The 13,760-nt window shown below is 35.5% G+C and overlaps 1 protein-coding gene across 4 annotated transcripts in view; it reads left to right on the top strand.

Annotated features, from left to right (window-relative positions):
* Positions 1–13,760, top strand: part of LOC131700570 (high affinity cAMP-specific and IBMX-insensitive 3',5'-cyclic phosphodiesterase 8A-like) — a 67,751-nt gene that overhangs the window by 9,437 nt on the left and 44,554 nt on the right. Inside the window, exon 1 of one of the 4 annotated variants that reach the window (XM_058998642.1) lies at positions 4–45. The exons of the other annotated variants lie outside the window; for them this stretch is intronic. Within the exon in view, the coding sequence (XP_058854625.1) occupies positions 19–45 (27 nt within the window). The 5' untranslated portion in view covers positions 4–18. Of the gene's footprint in view, positions 1–3; positions 46–13,760 lie in introns of those variants that run through there. 4 annotated transcript variants of the gene reach the window in all.

Below are 13,760 nucleotides of genomic sequence, written 5' to 3'. Positions count from 1 at the left end.
AAAGAGAGCATTCAGAGCATGGAGACCATCAGATCCAGTGTAAAGGTAACGGGGTTACAGCCGTTGGCAATTTGGCAACAATATTACTCGTTATCTTTCTAAAAAAAAACCTATCCTATCCAGTATTTTCAAAATGTTGCCCCGTTATTAGTTACATTCAAATATTGAACCTTGAAATATGGTGCTATTAATTATTATTTTGTTAACAGAAAGTATTTATATGTTTTAGATGTAAAAAAATAAGCGTGTCCCAAGCCCCCCTGTAAGTATGGGGACTGAAGGAGGAGAAGCTTAGTCTTTTAATGGCCTTCCTGGTGATGAAAGACTCATCTGTATACTGGAAGCGTGCCTTTTCTATTTTTCCTGAAGCCAATACCGCATTTTGTTGTCGGCTCATTTTGTGGTTTATTAGTTAAATTGTATTTTGCAGGTATTAAATGCCTTCTGGTTACACCACACGCCATTAAAAACTCCGTCAGGCAGTGTCAACGTTTTGGGGGATTGTAATTGAGATAGTTTTATTAAGTATTATTAAACTGTGAGAATAGTATTTACACAGGGCTGCTACAGACAATACCTTTAACCAGCATCTGTACTAATGTGGTCTTAAAGATACAGACCCCAAAATGTTTCAACATTTTTTTTTAATATTTAGGAAAGTTGTTATAGCCCATGTACCCTTTAAAGAATATCAAAATCTGAAAAAATGTGATCAAAATGTTTTCATATTATAGATGCTTTAAAATGAGGCCTATTTTAATGATGTAAAGAATCTGATGCAAATAATTGCCATAGAAACAGTTTCTTAATACCACTGCACTATACCTGATCATTTGTGGACCTCTCTTTTTATTGTGTTCAGGGATGTTAAAAGGGTGGCCAGTCTAACACACCAGCAGGCAGGAATAATATACATTTAAAAGACGGTGGTATTGAGAGCTGCCTCTTTTTAGGTCATTACAATGCCCCCTTATGTAATGGCAAACAGGTTACAGAGAGGAAAGGGGCGTGTGTCCCTACAGTTACCCACAAGGAATGTAATCAAAGCGGACTGTCAACCAAGTCCTCTTTAAAGTGGAAGTATAGAAAACTAGACAATTGTGTGTCAGCTTTGAACTGCTAGAATGCTTGTCTGCTAGTGGTAGACATTGACGTGTGATCCAGGTAAACCGAACAGGAGAAATGCAAGGACTTTACCCCCCCCATACACATTGTGCTTTTAATTTCAGTAAATAACGAGACTTAGCAGCATTATCCACTTTTTGGCATAGAAATCTGTTACATAACTCAAATAAAGAGAGATTTGCTCTTATGTGTTTCTGAGTAATACAAATCTTCAGCATTACCACACATTTCAGCAAAGCTTTCTTAAACATGACCATTTTTAGAAAGTTTGTTAATTGCAGTGTTTCTGACTGGCTTAGGTGTGGATGAATACATATATACATATATACATATATTTTGAACTATTGCGACCCAAATAGGACCCTCCCTGACATTTTAGGACACAATAATAACCAGTGGAAAATGATGACTTTATAATGTACATAGTGTTGCAAGGGGATATTTGACCTATGTATAAATTGCACCTATTTACCAGTAGATTTTTATTTATTTATTTTTTCATGATACTGATCAGTGTCATTTTTATATTTACAGCCAGGCTGTTGGATTTATGTTACACACTTAATCTTACAGTTCAGCATCGGTCTTAAAGGTGCTGAAAATACCATCTCTCTAGGTATTTTCAGTAAAATGTTATCAGTATAACCATAAATCTATGTGGGAAAGTCAACTTCTGCTTCCTGATCTGTAAAAGATCTCTGTGTCTTTTAAAAGCCCAGGTATTAATGGAACATATTTGGATCCCAGAATGGCACATTTTGTGTTTTCAAAGTGGGGATGAATTTTGTGCCCTGACAGCCACGTATAAGTAATGCAGACTTAATCCAGTTCTGTTTATTTTAGTTTAAAATGCTACATGTTTTTTGGACTCTATAAAGTGACAGCATAGCAGATTAAAGTGTTAAGTCCTCTACTCTGCACAGCTTCTTAAGTCTATAAAACTGTGAGTTGTTTTACAATGTTTTCCACAGCTCTGTAAGCTCGCTTTTGAAAAACGGACGCGGTGAGCCATTTTTGTCTCCATAATTTTAATTTATTCAACATTTTTGGCACAATCAGTATTTTATAAGCAACAAAGTAGTAATTTCATCCCCATTTTCTCCTTATAATGCTTAGCTTTTAATTTACAGGGTTTTTTAAAAGGAACTGTCCTGTATTCCTCTTTCTGTTTAATAAGCTATGATACATAAAGAAATTGTGAGGTTCTTGATTTTGAATTTGAATATATATATATTTTTTTCCTTGCTACATATCTGTGGAAGACAAAAATGAATGATGGCTGTAAATATTCATGTGTGCAAATCCCTTTTGAGATTGCCATATGTCTTTTCCGGCAACAAATGTATACAGTATATAAAATTGTCCATTTCCTCTACCAGTACACTGTTAATCAGCAGAGGGACAGAGTGAAGTATGTAATGTCAAAGATTTAGCACACCCCCAGCCCCCCTTGGCAAAATTTGAAAAATGCTATTAAAAGTGGTGGCAATGGAATTACAATCTTTTGGAAGCCTAGACTCCTGCAAAGACTCCAATGGAATCCCAATGCTTTGCAGAATTGTGCTTTCTTTTATAACAGAAAGATTTGTAGGCTGATACTGACGGAACACAGTTGCTTCTGTCAGACGCAGGTTGTTACATACAATGACCATATGGCCATTTTTTGCACATGTACTGAAAAGTAGAAACAAGAAGACATTTCTGAGTTGCTTTTTTTGTGCAGAATGATTACAAGAGTTTTCAGCGCAATTTGAATGGGAATATTCAGTAGCAAACTCTAAATCACTTTGTGTTATAAATGCAGCAGCAGATGTATCTGTTCTGGATCAAACCATAATTCATAGGACATATAGAATTAAGTCAAGTAGACAAACTGTTGAGTGTTTGAAGTTATCTATATTATTGAGTGTTTGAAGTTATGAGGATGAATAATCCATAGGCACTGTGGCATTTCTAGCCAATCTTATTACCTCAGTGAAAAATGCACTTTGTTGTACCCACGGCATAAAGTATGCACATGCCTAAATGGTGAGTGCCAGGTCATGGTCATGCGCACTTGAATGAGTCTATAGCACTGCAAGATTTAGCACCGTGATACAATCATGGACAAGCAGGATTTACAGTATATTAGTCAGAGATCAAAGGCGCCATTATTTCAGTAGTTTGAAAGTGTTAAATCTTTCAGACAACCAAGGCAAAGTTAATTTTCTTTTACATCTCTGTGCATAGAATGAACAGCAGTATCGAACGAGGTTTAGGCTGATTAGTCTGTAGATTATCGGTATTGCATTTTATTCCCATACATGCAAAAAATGTTTAAAGCTCACTGGTAGTAATAACTAAGGCCTGTGATTTATGCTGTGTCACATGACTGTGCTGGGCATACTGTATAGCATTACCACTAAGGCTGTCTGTGAAGCACCAGAAAATGCCTCTGAATAGCGAGCCTGGATTCCCTAGAAGAGCTGCTGGCTTGTGTTGGATGTAGGAACAAGGGTACAGCCTTTTAAAAGTAAAGTTATAGAGGAAGATTACATCATTTTAAACAACAGATTTCAATACCAGCATGTATGCAAGTAAGCAGTTTTGTTACGGACGGACTGGTGACAGCCTGACCATGATAGAAGAGACGTCTAGTTTGATGGTACATGGCCATTTTATAATTTCAGCATTACTGCCCGACCCAATGTAGATTATTCCCAATGTTCAGCTGTGGCCAAAAGTTTTGCATCACCCTATAGAATTAAGAAATTGTGCTTCATAAAGTACAATGAAACCTGCTGAATAATGTTACGTTAACATATTGAATTATGTATCGCTCCGTAGTTTTTCATATACTTAACTAACAAAAACTGAAAAATGTGACATTTCTAAATCTAGCATGAATTACTGTACTACTGTTGTGGCTTCTGGTAGACTTTTGCGATATTGTTTTATAGTTTCTTTGAAAATATGATGTTAAATAAAAAAAAATCAATTATGTTCATATATTTTTTTGTTATTTTTTATGTCTCAATCCTAAAATTCTAGGTGATGCAAAACTTTTGGCCATAGCTGTAAACTTAATTTGGTGATCCTTTCTGTTTTTCACATTTATACTGTAGCTTATAACTTCCACTGCTCACTAGATATTGAGTAGCACGTAGCCCATAAATAAAATTTAAAGAATCCACCATTTTATTGTTGTTCTGTTTTAATTTGGTAACACAAATTAGAACAGAACAAAAAAAACTCAGAGCAAATAGTTCTTAACATTGTCCAGACAGATCTTTCAGACATACATAACCTTCATTTCTGTCTTCTGCCAGTTTTATCAACTGATTAAAGACTAGTGTTTAATGATTTGCAGTTTGCCTTGACATATAAACCCTGTTGAATACAGGTTTCAAGTTTTCTTTGATGTGCTTCACAGCATTTATATATAAAAAAAAAGTAATATGTGAACAACTGTATTCGTTAATTGATAGAACAGACATGGGAGTTTATAGAAAATGTAAATTCTACGACTTCCGTGTGTGTGTATGTTGTTGCACAAGGGTGAATTGGGGTAAGGGGATCCTGAAATCGAATTTCTCCTTTGAAAAAAAAACAAAAACAATAAAAGGAAACCATTGATACCAGACATCATCTGATAAACTGCTCACTGTGGCCTCGATGTGCTCTGTTTGGTCAATGTTATGGGTTTTAATCAAGTCAGAAATGAAACAACCGAAGGGCATTGATTATTCTGGCTTACTTTACAACCAGACTGCTCTTATTTAAAAAGGCAGATTGTATAAAAAATGTTCAGACTGTTCTAGAATGATAACACCAGCAAATATAAGGTTCAAGACGTATATGGCGGATATGGCTGTGGATGGTGCATTAGTATTACATATTGTGCTTCGCACTTTCCTTCCTCAAGAAATATGTAATAACTTGGTGATAATAACCTCATTTGACCCACTTTAGACTCTTTGCCGCATTTGTAACAGTGTCCTATTCTGTTGAGCTTTCTGTCTTCTGTCAAACCGCTGATATCCAAGTGAATGAGTAGGGCACAGGGTCATGGTTTGCTACATGCTTTAGAATGTGCATTTGTATCAGTCATATTAAACAGATGCCGCTGTATTATATTATATAAAGATAATGTATTATGACCTTCCCCCATGGGGCTATCACCACAACATCAATAGGCGTCTGAGAGCACCAAACTCTATGCCCACATTAAAAACAGTCTGTTGCATTACATCAACCTGTTCATGAGCTTGTCCACCTCAGGTAATCCGAATTGTACAGTTGGAATGATGGAAGGATTGAGTTTTCAGGCCTAAGTCACGTTGTTTACATTTCAGTTTCTCTGTTTAACCACTAGAGTGGTTTTTCTGAGGTTCAAGAGGCAGTTGCACGGTCAGCCAAGTATTAAACAGCTTTTGTATGCTTAAAAAAAAGTATCTTTGGTTTACTATGCAATCAAACTATTACGAAAAATTAAGAACGTTTTATTTTCTAAGAACAAGCCTTTGGGTATTTTTTTTTTCATAAATGGAGCTCAAAATAAGATATATTTAAAAAATTGATTAAAGTAACTTAACCGAAAAGAAAACAACTGTACCATAACAAAATGGAATATAAGCTAAAATGGAAAAGCCAGTTACATTATGAAACAGATGGATTCATTTAGCATGTTATCTTATTGCTCCTTGGACTACATTTTTAGCATGTACTGTACCATTCATGACGTTGTAAGTTTACCCTGCGGTTCTACCTAATGTATGATATGGTCTGCAACCTTGTATTAATATTCTTTATACTGAGTAATTCCCATGAGACATGCCAACATGTGCCTCAGTAAAACCGAATCTGTAGGCCATTCTTTATGGTGAGCTAAACAGGTTTCTTGTGCAGAACCCTTAGTGTTCACAGCATTGCCAACCAGTAACCTTGGTGTGTTACAGTAAGTGTGTTTTTGTTGCACAAGTGGAGTTGTTGAATTAGATCAGCCTCAGAAGAATGTAGTGAAACATCCAGTTCTTAATGTAGATGCTAGCTATTTACAACTTCGAAAGCCTTAGACTGTATGATTGAGCATTATGAACAAAACATTTACAATTTATGATTAGACATTGTTAAAACAGAATCCAAAATACTTCTTAAGTCAAGAAAGGTTTAATGATGAATTAACAAGCTTATTTAATTTTTAAAAATATTTGTAGTTTTCAGTCAATGAAGTGGTGGTGGTGTTGTGCTGGATGCTGTTGACAGCATTTCAATGAGACATCTTATTAAACGTGGCTTTATGAAGTGTGCATTCTTCCACATCACCCCCTACTGCTGTGGGCGGATTTGTTGGCCCTAAATCCGACTTCTTGCCCTCTCCCTTTCTTAGCTTACTTGTAAAACGTCTTACGTTTATTGCTTTAAATTATAAAGCAACTTAATGTGCAATAAACACAAAAATGTAGCTGTGAAAGAATTCAGAAATGCCTTTCGTGGTGTCTCGAGTTACCAACAGAGTGAATTTTGAGGCCCTGTAGTTGCAGAATATTGATACAAGTTGGTTCAAATGAAGAAATAAGTTCTTCTATTGGTGTGTTTGTGTCTATAAGGTAATTTTGGGGATTGAATAATGGGCAACTGCAGTTTTGGTCATGTTATACAGTAATACTATCGATATGTTGATAAAAAAAATAAATTAAACCTCTCGAGACAATATTAGACGACACAGCACATAAAAACAACTCGTGTATTAAACTTTACAAAAACTAGTATGTTACTGGATCCTCAACTGCTATATTTTGTGGGGATTCAAACATTTGGGTGCACTTACAGTATCAACTTACAATATAGGCTAGTAGTTCTTAGAAATGTATTTAAAGCAGTCAATATCATTTCTATTTATTATTAATAATATTAATAAAATCACACATATGCTGTGACCTTGAAGTCCTTTCATTTGTTTTAGTCAGATTTCCTGGTTTCCTTCCCAAATCCGTACAAAGAAAACAGAATTCACAACGACCGTGGAATGACGTCCTCTAATCCACCAGGTCCCATTGTTTTGCTTTTGCCAGGAGTTTATAAAAATCTTTTGACAGCATCCCGGATACAGTGGAAACTTATTGAGTGTGTGCATTACCTTGCCACCCATGGAAGTATTATTGTGGTCAGATTATTGCCTTAGCTAAGCCTTTACTGTAAATGTGGTGTTTTAGCAACACAGGGGACTACATAAACAAAGTAAAGGAAAAACTATGTTGACCAGTAGTTTTTTGAAGTGAATTAATTTTTTTTCCAGTCCCTGACGTAGTTTCTTGGAAGACAAGCACGTGTATCTGCCTGTGAATCAATCAGCACCCTCTTCTCTATCAATTGTGCCGTCCTGTTCATCTCTGACAAACATGCTACCTTATGAGCTTTGTGTCTCCCGATGAGGGAGTCAACAAACCTACAATTCTCTTCTGGGCTTTCTCTTTTCTTATTTCTCTTTTGGCTTGTTAGTTTTTTTTTTTTTCTTTACTCTACCTTGCTTATAAATACTTGTCAACTGTAACTAGCATCATTCCTACACATGCAAGGTTAAAGACTGTAAGATCCTTTACACTTTACAACTAGTGATAGAATTATGTGAACCAAAACTCATTTCAACATTGAATACTTTGAGAAAGAAATATGCATCATTGAAAGTAATACGATAGCAAATTCAGTATAAAACCCCAACCCAATGCATGCATTTTTTTCCGGTAAGAACACTTATTTTACATGCATATACAATACAAGTACACATGTTTCTCCAGTATTTATACTACAGTGCAGTTCCCATTCATGTATATCCATCCTTCTCTGCTACCTTGGATTCCTGTCTCCAGTCTTTCACTCTGATTTACTCTACTTTGCCTTCTGAAATCTCTGGAATGTGTAAAATGAAGAGGGTCTCCTATTTATCATATGTTTGTATGACACACTAAAGTCGATTTAGGTCTCTTTGTCAAAGCGAGGTATTCTGGCAAATAATAACAGAGCGGCTAGGGATGAAGTCATTTGACATGTTCTGCCCCTTTCAAGACAGTTAGCATTATCTATTGATTGCAATATTGCAGCAGTGTCATGCTAATTGTCGCTTTGTAAATGGCTGCACACTGTCTTAGTTTTATGCTCGTTTTAGTTTTAGTTTTAGAACACTGATGAGTTGGTGTAAACCGGGGTGACCAGAGCTGTTTGACTAGAGCCGTCTGTAAAACGTTCAGTTTCACACTTCTAAAAATGTGTTTGTGTAAAATGTGTAACAAAGAAGTTGAACATGCAGCTATACAAAGGTTAGTAACACTAGCAAATTAATCCTTTTAAAATAACTGCTTTCATGGGCAGGGTGAATAGGAGCTTTTATTAAAATAACAAAAACATCCTACAACATGTCTCCATTTCCTCTATTTGTTTTTTTTTTTCTGATAATACACACAGCTGACAGGCCAAGTTTCAATTGCTGAGGTATCGTAAGGTGATGCAACTAACCTTGGGTTCGTTAACTGGTCCCTGTTCATCCCCCAGAGCCCTAAAACAAGTTACATCCCCCAAACATTTATTCCTCATGAGTGTGGTGAGAAAGTACCGAGAAGCTGTCTATACCACGTCACCTGAAGAATTGCCACACCTGATTTGCTGGTATGTGTTTTAAGTGCAGAGTTGAAGAGTTCGTTCGTGACTATCAATGGGCTTGCCTCCAGTCCTCAAAACTCTGTTTCTAAAGGCCAGTTGTGAAATATTCCCATGCTCAGAAATAAATATTTACTTGCTTTCAATCAAAAGTGTACCATGGTAACCCATTTCTATCTACATGAAAGGGCAACTGAACCCAGAGGGTACTGTTTTAAAAGTGCTTCCATGTTTCACAAGTCGTTGGCCTATGTTCGCATGCAGTGTAATCTTTGCTAAAATCTCCTGGAATGCGTTTTTAGTCACGCATCTTTTCATCCTGTGGTATTTCTACAGTGATACTGTTAACCTTTTATTCATGATACTTAATAGTAAAGAGCCTGCCAAAACCTATTTTGTTTCTCAGTCGAGAGGGACCAACCCTGTTTGAAAGAATCATCCTGTCATTGTCATTGTAAACCTGGAGTCTGAAAATTAAAAATGTGAAGCAGAGATGTATTGGATTTAATTGAAAGATGAAACCAGTGCTTCACTAGGTGGGGCAGATGAGTGAGAGTGGGGTAAGTAGCTATCATTTGGGCGTGGTGCCCCATTCTGTCCCAACAGAGGGCTATAGCATGGTTATACAAAATATCCAGCTTTTTAACTGACTACAATCTGAATTCATTTTCATGTGATAAAATACAATATATAGTATACAGAGGCTCATGTTAGCCTTCTCACCTTACATAAATACTGTTAATAAATTAATACCCCACCAGTGTAAACTTATCTGACTGAGGTGATTAGACACGGGTGAATACTGTGCAATGTTGCAATGTAACTTATCAGTGTGTCATTATTACAGTACAGTGGTGAGTTCCCTATGATCAGCTCCTGTCCAAACCAAAATAAACAAAATAAATTTTCCGAATTTAAGGTTTGAGAAGATGGCTTGAGAACACATTGTAGAAATTATTTAATTATAATGATTCAAACCACGTGCCTTGCTGAGGGATTAGAAATGACCCAAAAAAGTAACGTAAACAAATTTTGCATGGCTGCATAGGAGCATATGAGATTGACAACCAAATCAAGTTTTCAAGAAATTCAGGGTATAGTCAACTTTTTTTTTTTTTTTTTTTTTTTTTTTTAAACAGTAAATGTTTTCCAGTTGTGGATTTTTATATTTAAATAAAATCTTTAAAACAACACAATTTATAAAACAATGTAATACCACAGGAGTTTTGCTCCTACCTACAGTAGAATCCTGCAAACAGGGGAACAGGTCTGTAAACTCGTGCCTTTGACCGAGTAAAAGCCTCATGGCTAAAGAGAAGTACAAAAGGCTTGGAACTACAAAGTTGCATGGTTAGTTGTAATAGAAAAATTGATTAAAGACCTTGTAGGTGGATTTCTGATAGAATTTCACTTTTTTCTTTTCATCTTCCACTTAAAATAATCCTACATATATCGCATGATTGATGGCTTTGCTTCCAAATCAGTCTGTTTTTTTCCTAGTTTAGCTACTCTACCAAACAATCATAAATCTCAACTGACTGTAAAAGATTCCAAATGGTTTATAATTGCTCCTATCAGTATTCACTTAAAAAAATTCACAGTGTTGGGGTAGATCCTTTCATCGTAAGTCAGGCTAGTTGAGTTTTCTACAGCTCTGGTGTTGAGATAAGGCTGTTAAAATACAGAACTGTGAAATGTCTAGCGATGGAAATATTATGTCAAGGCCACAAGCCAGCTGGGCAGCTTGCTGTATGATAAAATGATGAGGTACAAGGACTCCCAGCAGTTTTGTTAGTTTGTAAAGATGCATTCTTGTCTGTACACGGTACACACTGATAATGTGTTTTCATACTACAGGAGATAACTTGCTTTAGACACTTCTCTTAATTGTGTCTTTTACTTGTCTTCAATTTAAGCTTTCTTTACTGTGACAAATAAGTCTGGGTTTCTCAGTGCCGTCTTAGTCCCCCTCAACTTAACCTACCAATTTACCTATCTGTCAGCCACATTTTTGGAAGGTAAATCTATATAATAAATACAATATTCTATATTTGGAGAGAGTCGGAAAGCTTTATATTGCTATAGCAAGGCGATCAATAAAGACTACAATATAATCCTTTCTTTTTACGTATATAGCATGTGCATGCAGGCCTTTTTTTAAAATGTATTCCACGTGCATAAAAATCTGTTTCTGTGTTTATTTGCTTCACAGCTATATTGTTTGTGATCAATCAAGAAAATACAAATAATTGTTGTTTTTGTTTTTATTGTGGTTTTGTACAGTGTATATATATATATATATATATATATATATATATATATATATATATATATATATATATATATATATATTTAGCTCAAAGAGCCAGCTGACCAACGTTTCGATATGTTGTACATATCTTTCTCAAGGGAGCCTGTGTTTGAATCAAAACATTGGAGGTATTTATAGGTTTTTGACGGCATGACAACTATTTGTTATTGTTTACATTCAAATCCATGATTTATTCTTACATGATGTAATGGTGTTCTATATATTGTGACATCATTTTTACTTCTATCTTTGAATCTGTATTAATTCTAATTAACATACTGTATATATATATAATTACACATACACATACACAGTAGTGAAGGACAGGTAACACTGATGTTAATGCTTTGAAAGACATTTTGGCCTCTATAGCATGGCTATTTTTAACATTGGACGGACGGTAAAGTTATTCAAACATTAGCTTTCTTTGTGCCAAAAAAGAAGCAGCTAAAATGTTCCCTCTCCTTTGTCGGTTTTGTGAAGAGGCACTCCAACTGTTCAGCACTCAGATCCATTCAACAGTGGAGCTGTAAGGTTATTATATGCTGTTGCCATGACAAGTCCTGCTAATAAATATTGTTATGTTCTGAGCAATTAGTGCAGAAACAGGTCGGTCAGTGCATATGGCTGAACTGATCAGACCCAGGTGGAGAAATGCATTTGCAGTGGGTACTTGGAAACAATGGCTACGTTTGTAACAGAATGAAAGTGTTGTCAAGCTACAGTCATACCACAGAATATTGTTTTACCCTGCTTTTTAGTAGCGTGCAAGTGGGCATCATTGTACACCAGTTAAGGTGGAACCAGCAGGCATTGCTTTAAAATGGTGTTTACAACTACTTAAGACTTTTCTGTGAATATGGGAAGATTTCACTTTTTTTGAAATGATAAAGAGGACGCGTGGTAGTTGTGTGCATATTGAAAGCATGTTTGTTGTATGGCGCTTATGTGGGAATATAATTAATTATATAAATTATTTAATAGTTCAGCTAAAAAGCAAAATTTTATGTTTATACAGTATCTCGTGTTTTTCTGATATTAATAAATTACAGAAACAAGATAATAAATATTGTATATAATAGTAAATGCTGTATGTAATAGTAAATACTTAAATACATGTTGTATAATACGAAACGTATCCGTATCATTTAGTTTTTATGATGATGGTGGTAGGTATATTACACTACGTACAATTTACTCAAACATTCATATTTTTAGTTTGTAGACTGTGACGTGTTTTTTTTTTTGTTTTTTTTTTAATAACATGTTTTAATAAGTTACCTCGGAAACAGTTTTAGTCCAGTGAGCTATTAAGTAGGAGCAAACCATAGTCGAGGGGGAGGGGGAGGAGGTGGAGTGGATCTGGAAGAAATAAGAGTCATTTATTAACGTTGCTGACAGGTTCGATTTAATGACTTAAAAAAGCGGGGTTGGTGGTTGATGTCTTCTATTAAGCTGAGCCAAACAATAGAATACATTTATTTTTAATCGCTAGAACCCTTTTCTCCTTCAAACAAAATGAACTATTTTTAAACTCCAGTAATTATTATATAACCAAGAAAACCAAACGAGTCATATAAAGAGAGAGAAGATTGTTTATGTTAATTTCTATTAAGCTTCCTTTTTCACTTAGGGCACTGTATGTATACTTATATTTTCTGTATCTTAAAGGCTCTTCATGTATTTGTCAGTGTGGTCAACCCATGGCATGTGTGTGTCTGTGACAGTGTACTGCAGTACAATGAGAACTAAAAAGTGTACAAAAAGCTTGAGGAGTTTTGTAACAAACAGTGGACTGCAGCGTTTCACAATTGTTTTTCCTGCCTTTTCTCTGGGTTAGGTTTATAAAGATTACACAGTGTATTTATTACTCGGTGTGAAATGGGTGCTTCAATATAAATGCATGATGTTTCTGGGTGCACTTGATAACAGAGCACTTGCGTCATGCATTTCCTCTGGTTTCATACTGCTTGCTTTGTGTCTGTACAGTGCGGGGTTTGGGGCAAGATAAAACAGTTGAATACTTGAAGTTGAATTGCGTACTTTATACAGCATTCCTTCAAGCCAAATAAAAACAGGCTGGAATTGCAAGGGAGGCAGGAGATATGTTTTGTACATGTGTTTCAATTTGGTTGTTTACGCTTGTAACAATTTACAACGTGTACAATGATAAAAACCAAGGTAAGGCACAGCGAAGTGTAACAAAGCATAGCTAAGCAGGCTAAAGTATTGCAAAACTGTGATGGAAATGTGTTCAGTGTAAAACAATACATTTACAACAGCAGTTTCTTAGGAGTTTTTTTGATCAGATTAAATAGCTTTCCAGAGATGAAAACCTGGATTACTCTCGATAACACAGCGAAACAAACAAAATAAAATATTTAGGCTAGGTGGAAACTGCAGGGACAAGGTTTTATTTATTTTTTGCCTTTTCATGATGATGTCACGTGCTCTGTCACTAGATTAGTATTTTTATAAAAATCCAAGACAATGCAAGATAAAGATAAGACAGACACAAACCATGAAATCACACTGAACATCTGGACACCAGCGCTACAGTAGTAGAGGCTGGACTTTCATAATTTGTTCAATAAATTGCAGAGGTGGTTGCAGGGCAGCCAATTTATAAAACCGAGCAATTATTTTTTCCTCTTAAGTCTCTCCATAGCCGGCACAATAAATGCATGTTAAA

Source organism: Acipenser ruthenus, chromosome 24 (assembly GCF_902713425.1).
Source record: "Acipenser ruthenus chromosome 24, fAciRut3.2 maternal haplotype, whole genome shotgun sequence".
In the NCBI taxonomy this organism is placed as follows: domain Eukaryota; kingdom Metazoa; phylum Chordata; class Actinopteri; order Acipenseriformes; family Acipenseridae; genus Acipenser; species Acipenser ruthenus.
Note: the sequence above shows the minus strand (reverse complement) of the source record. Positions and strands in the feature narration are given on the sequence as shown.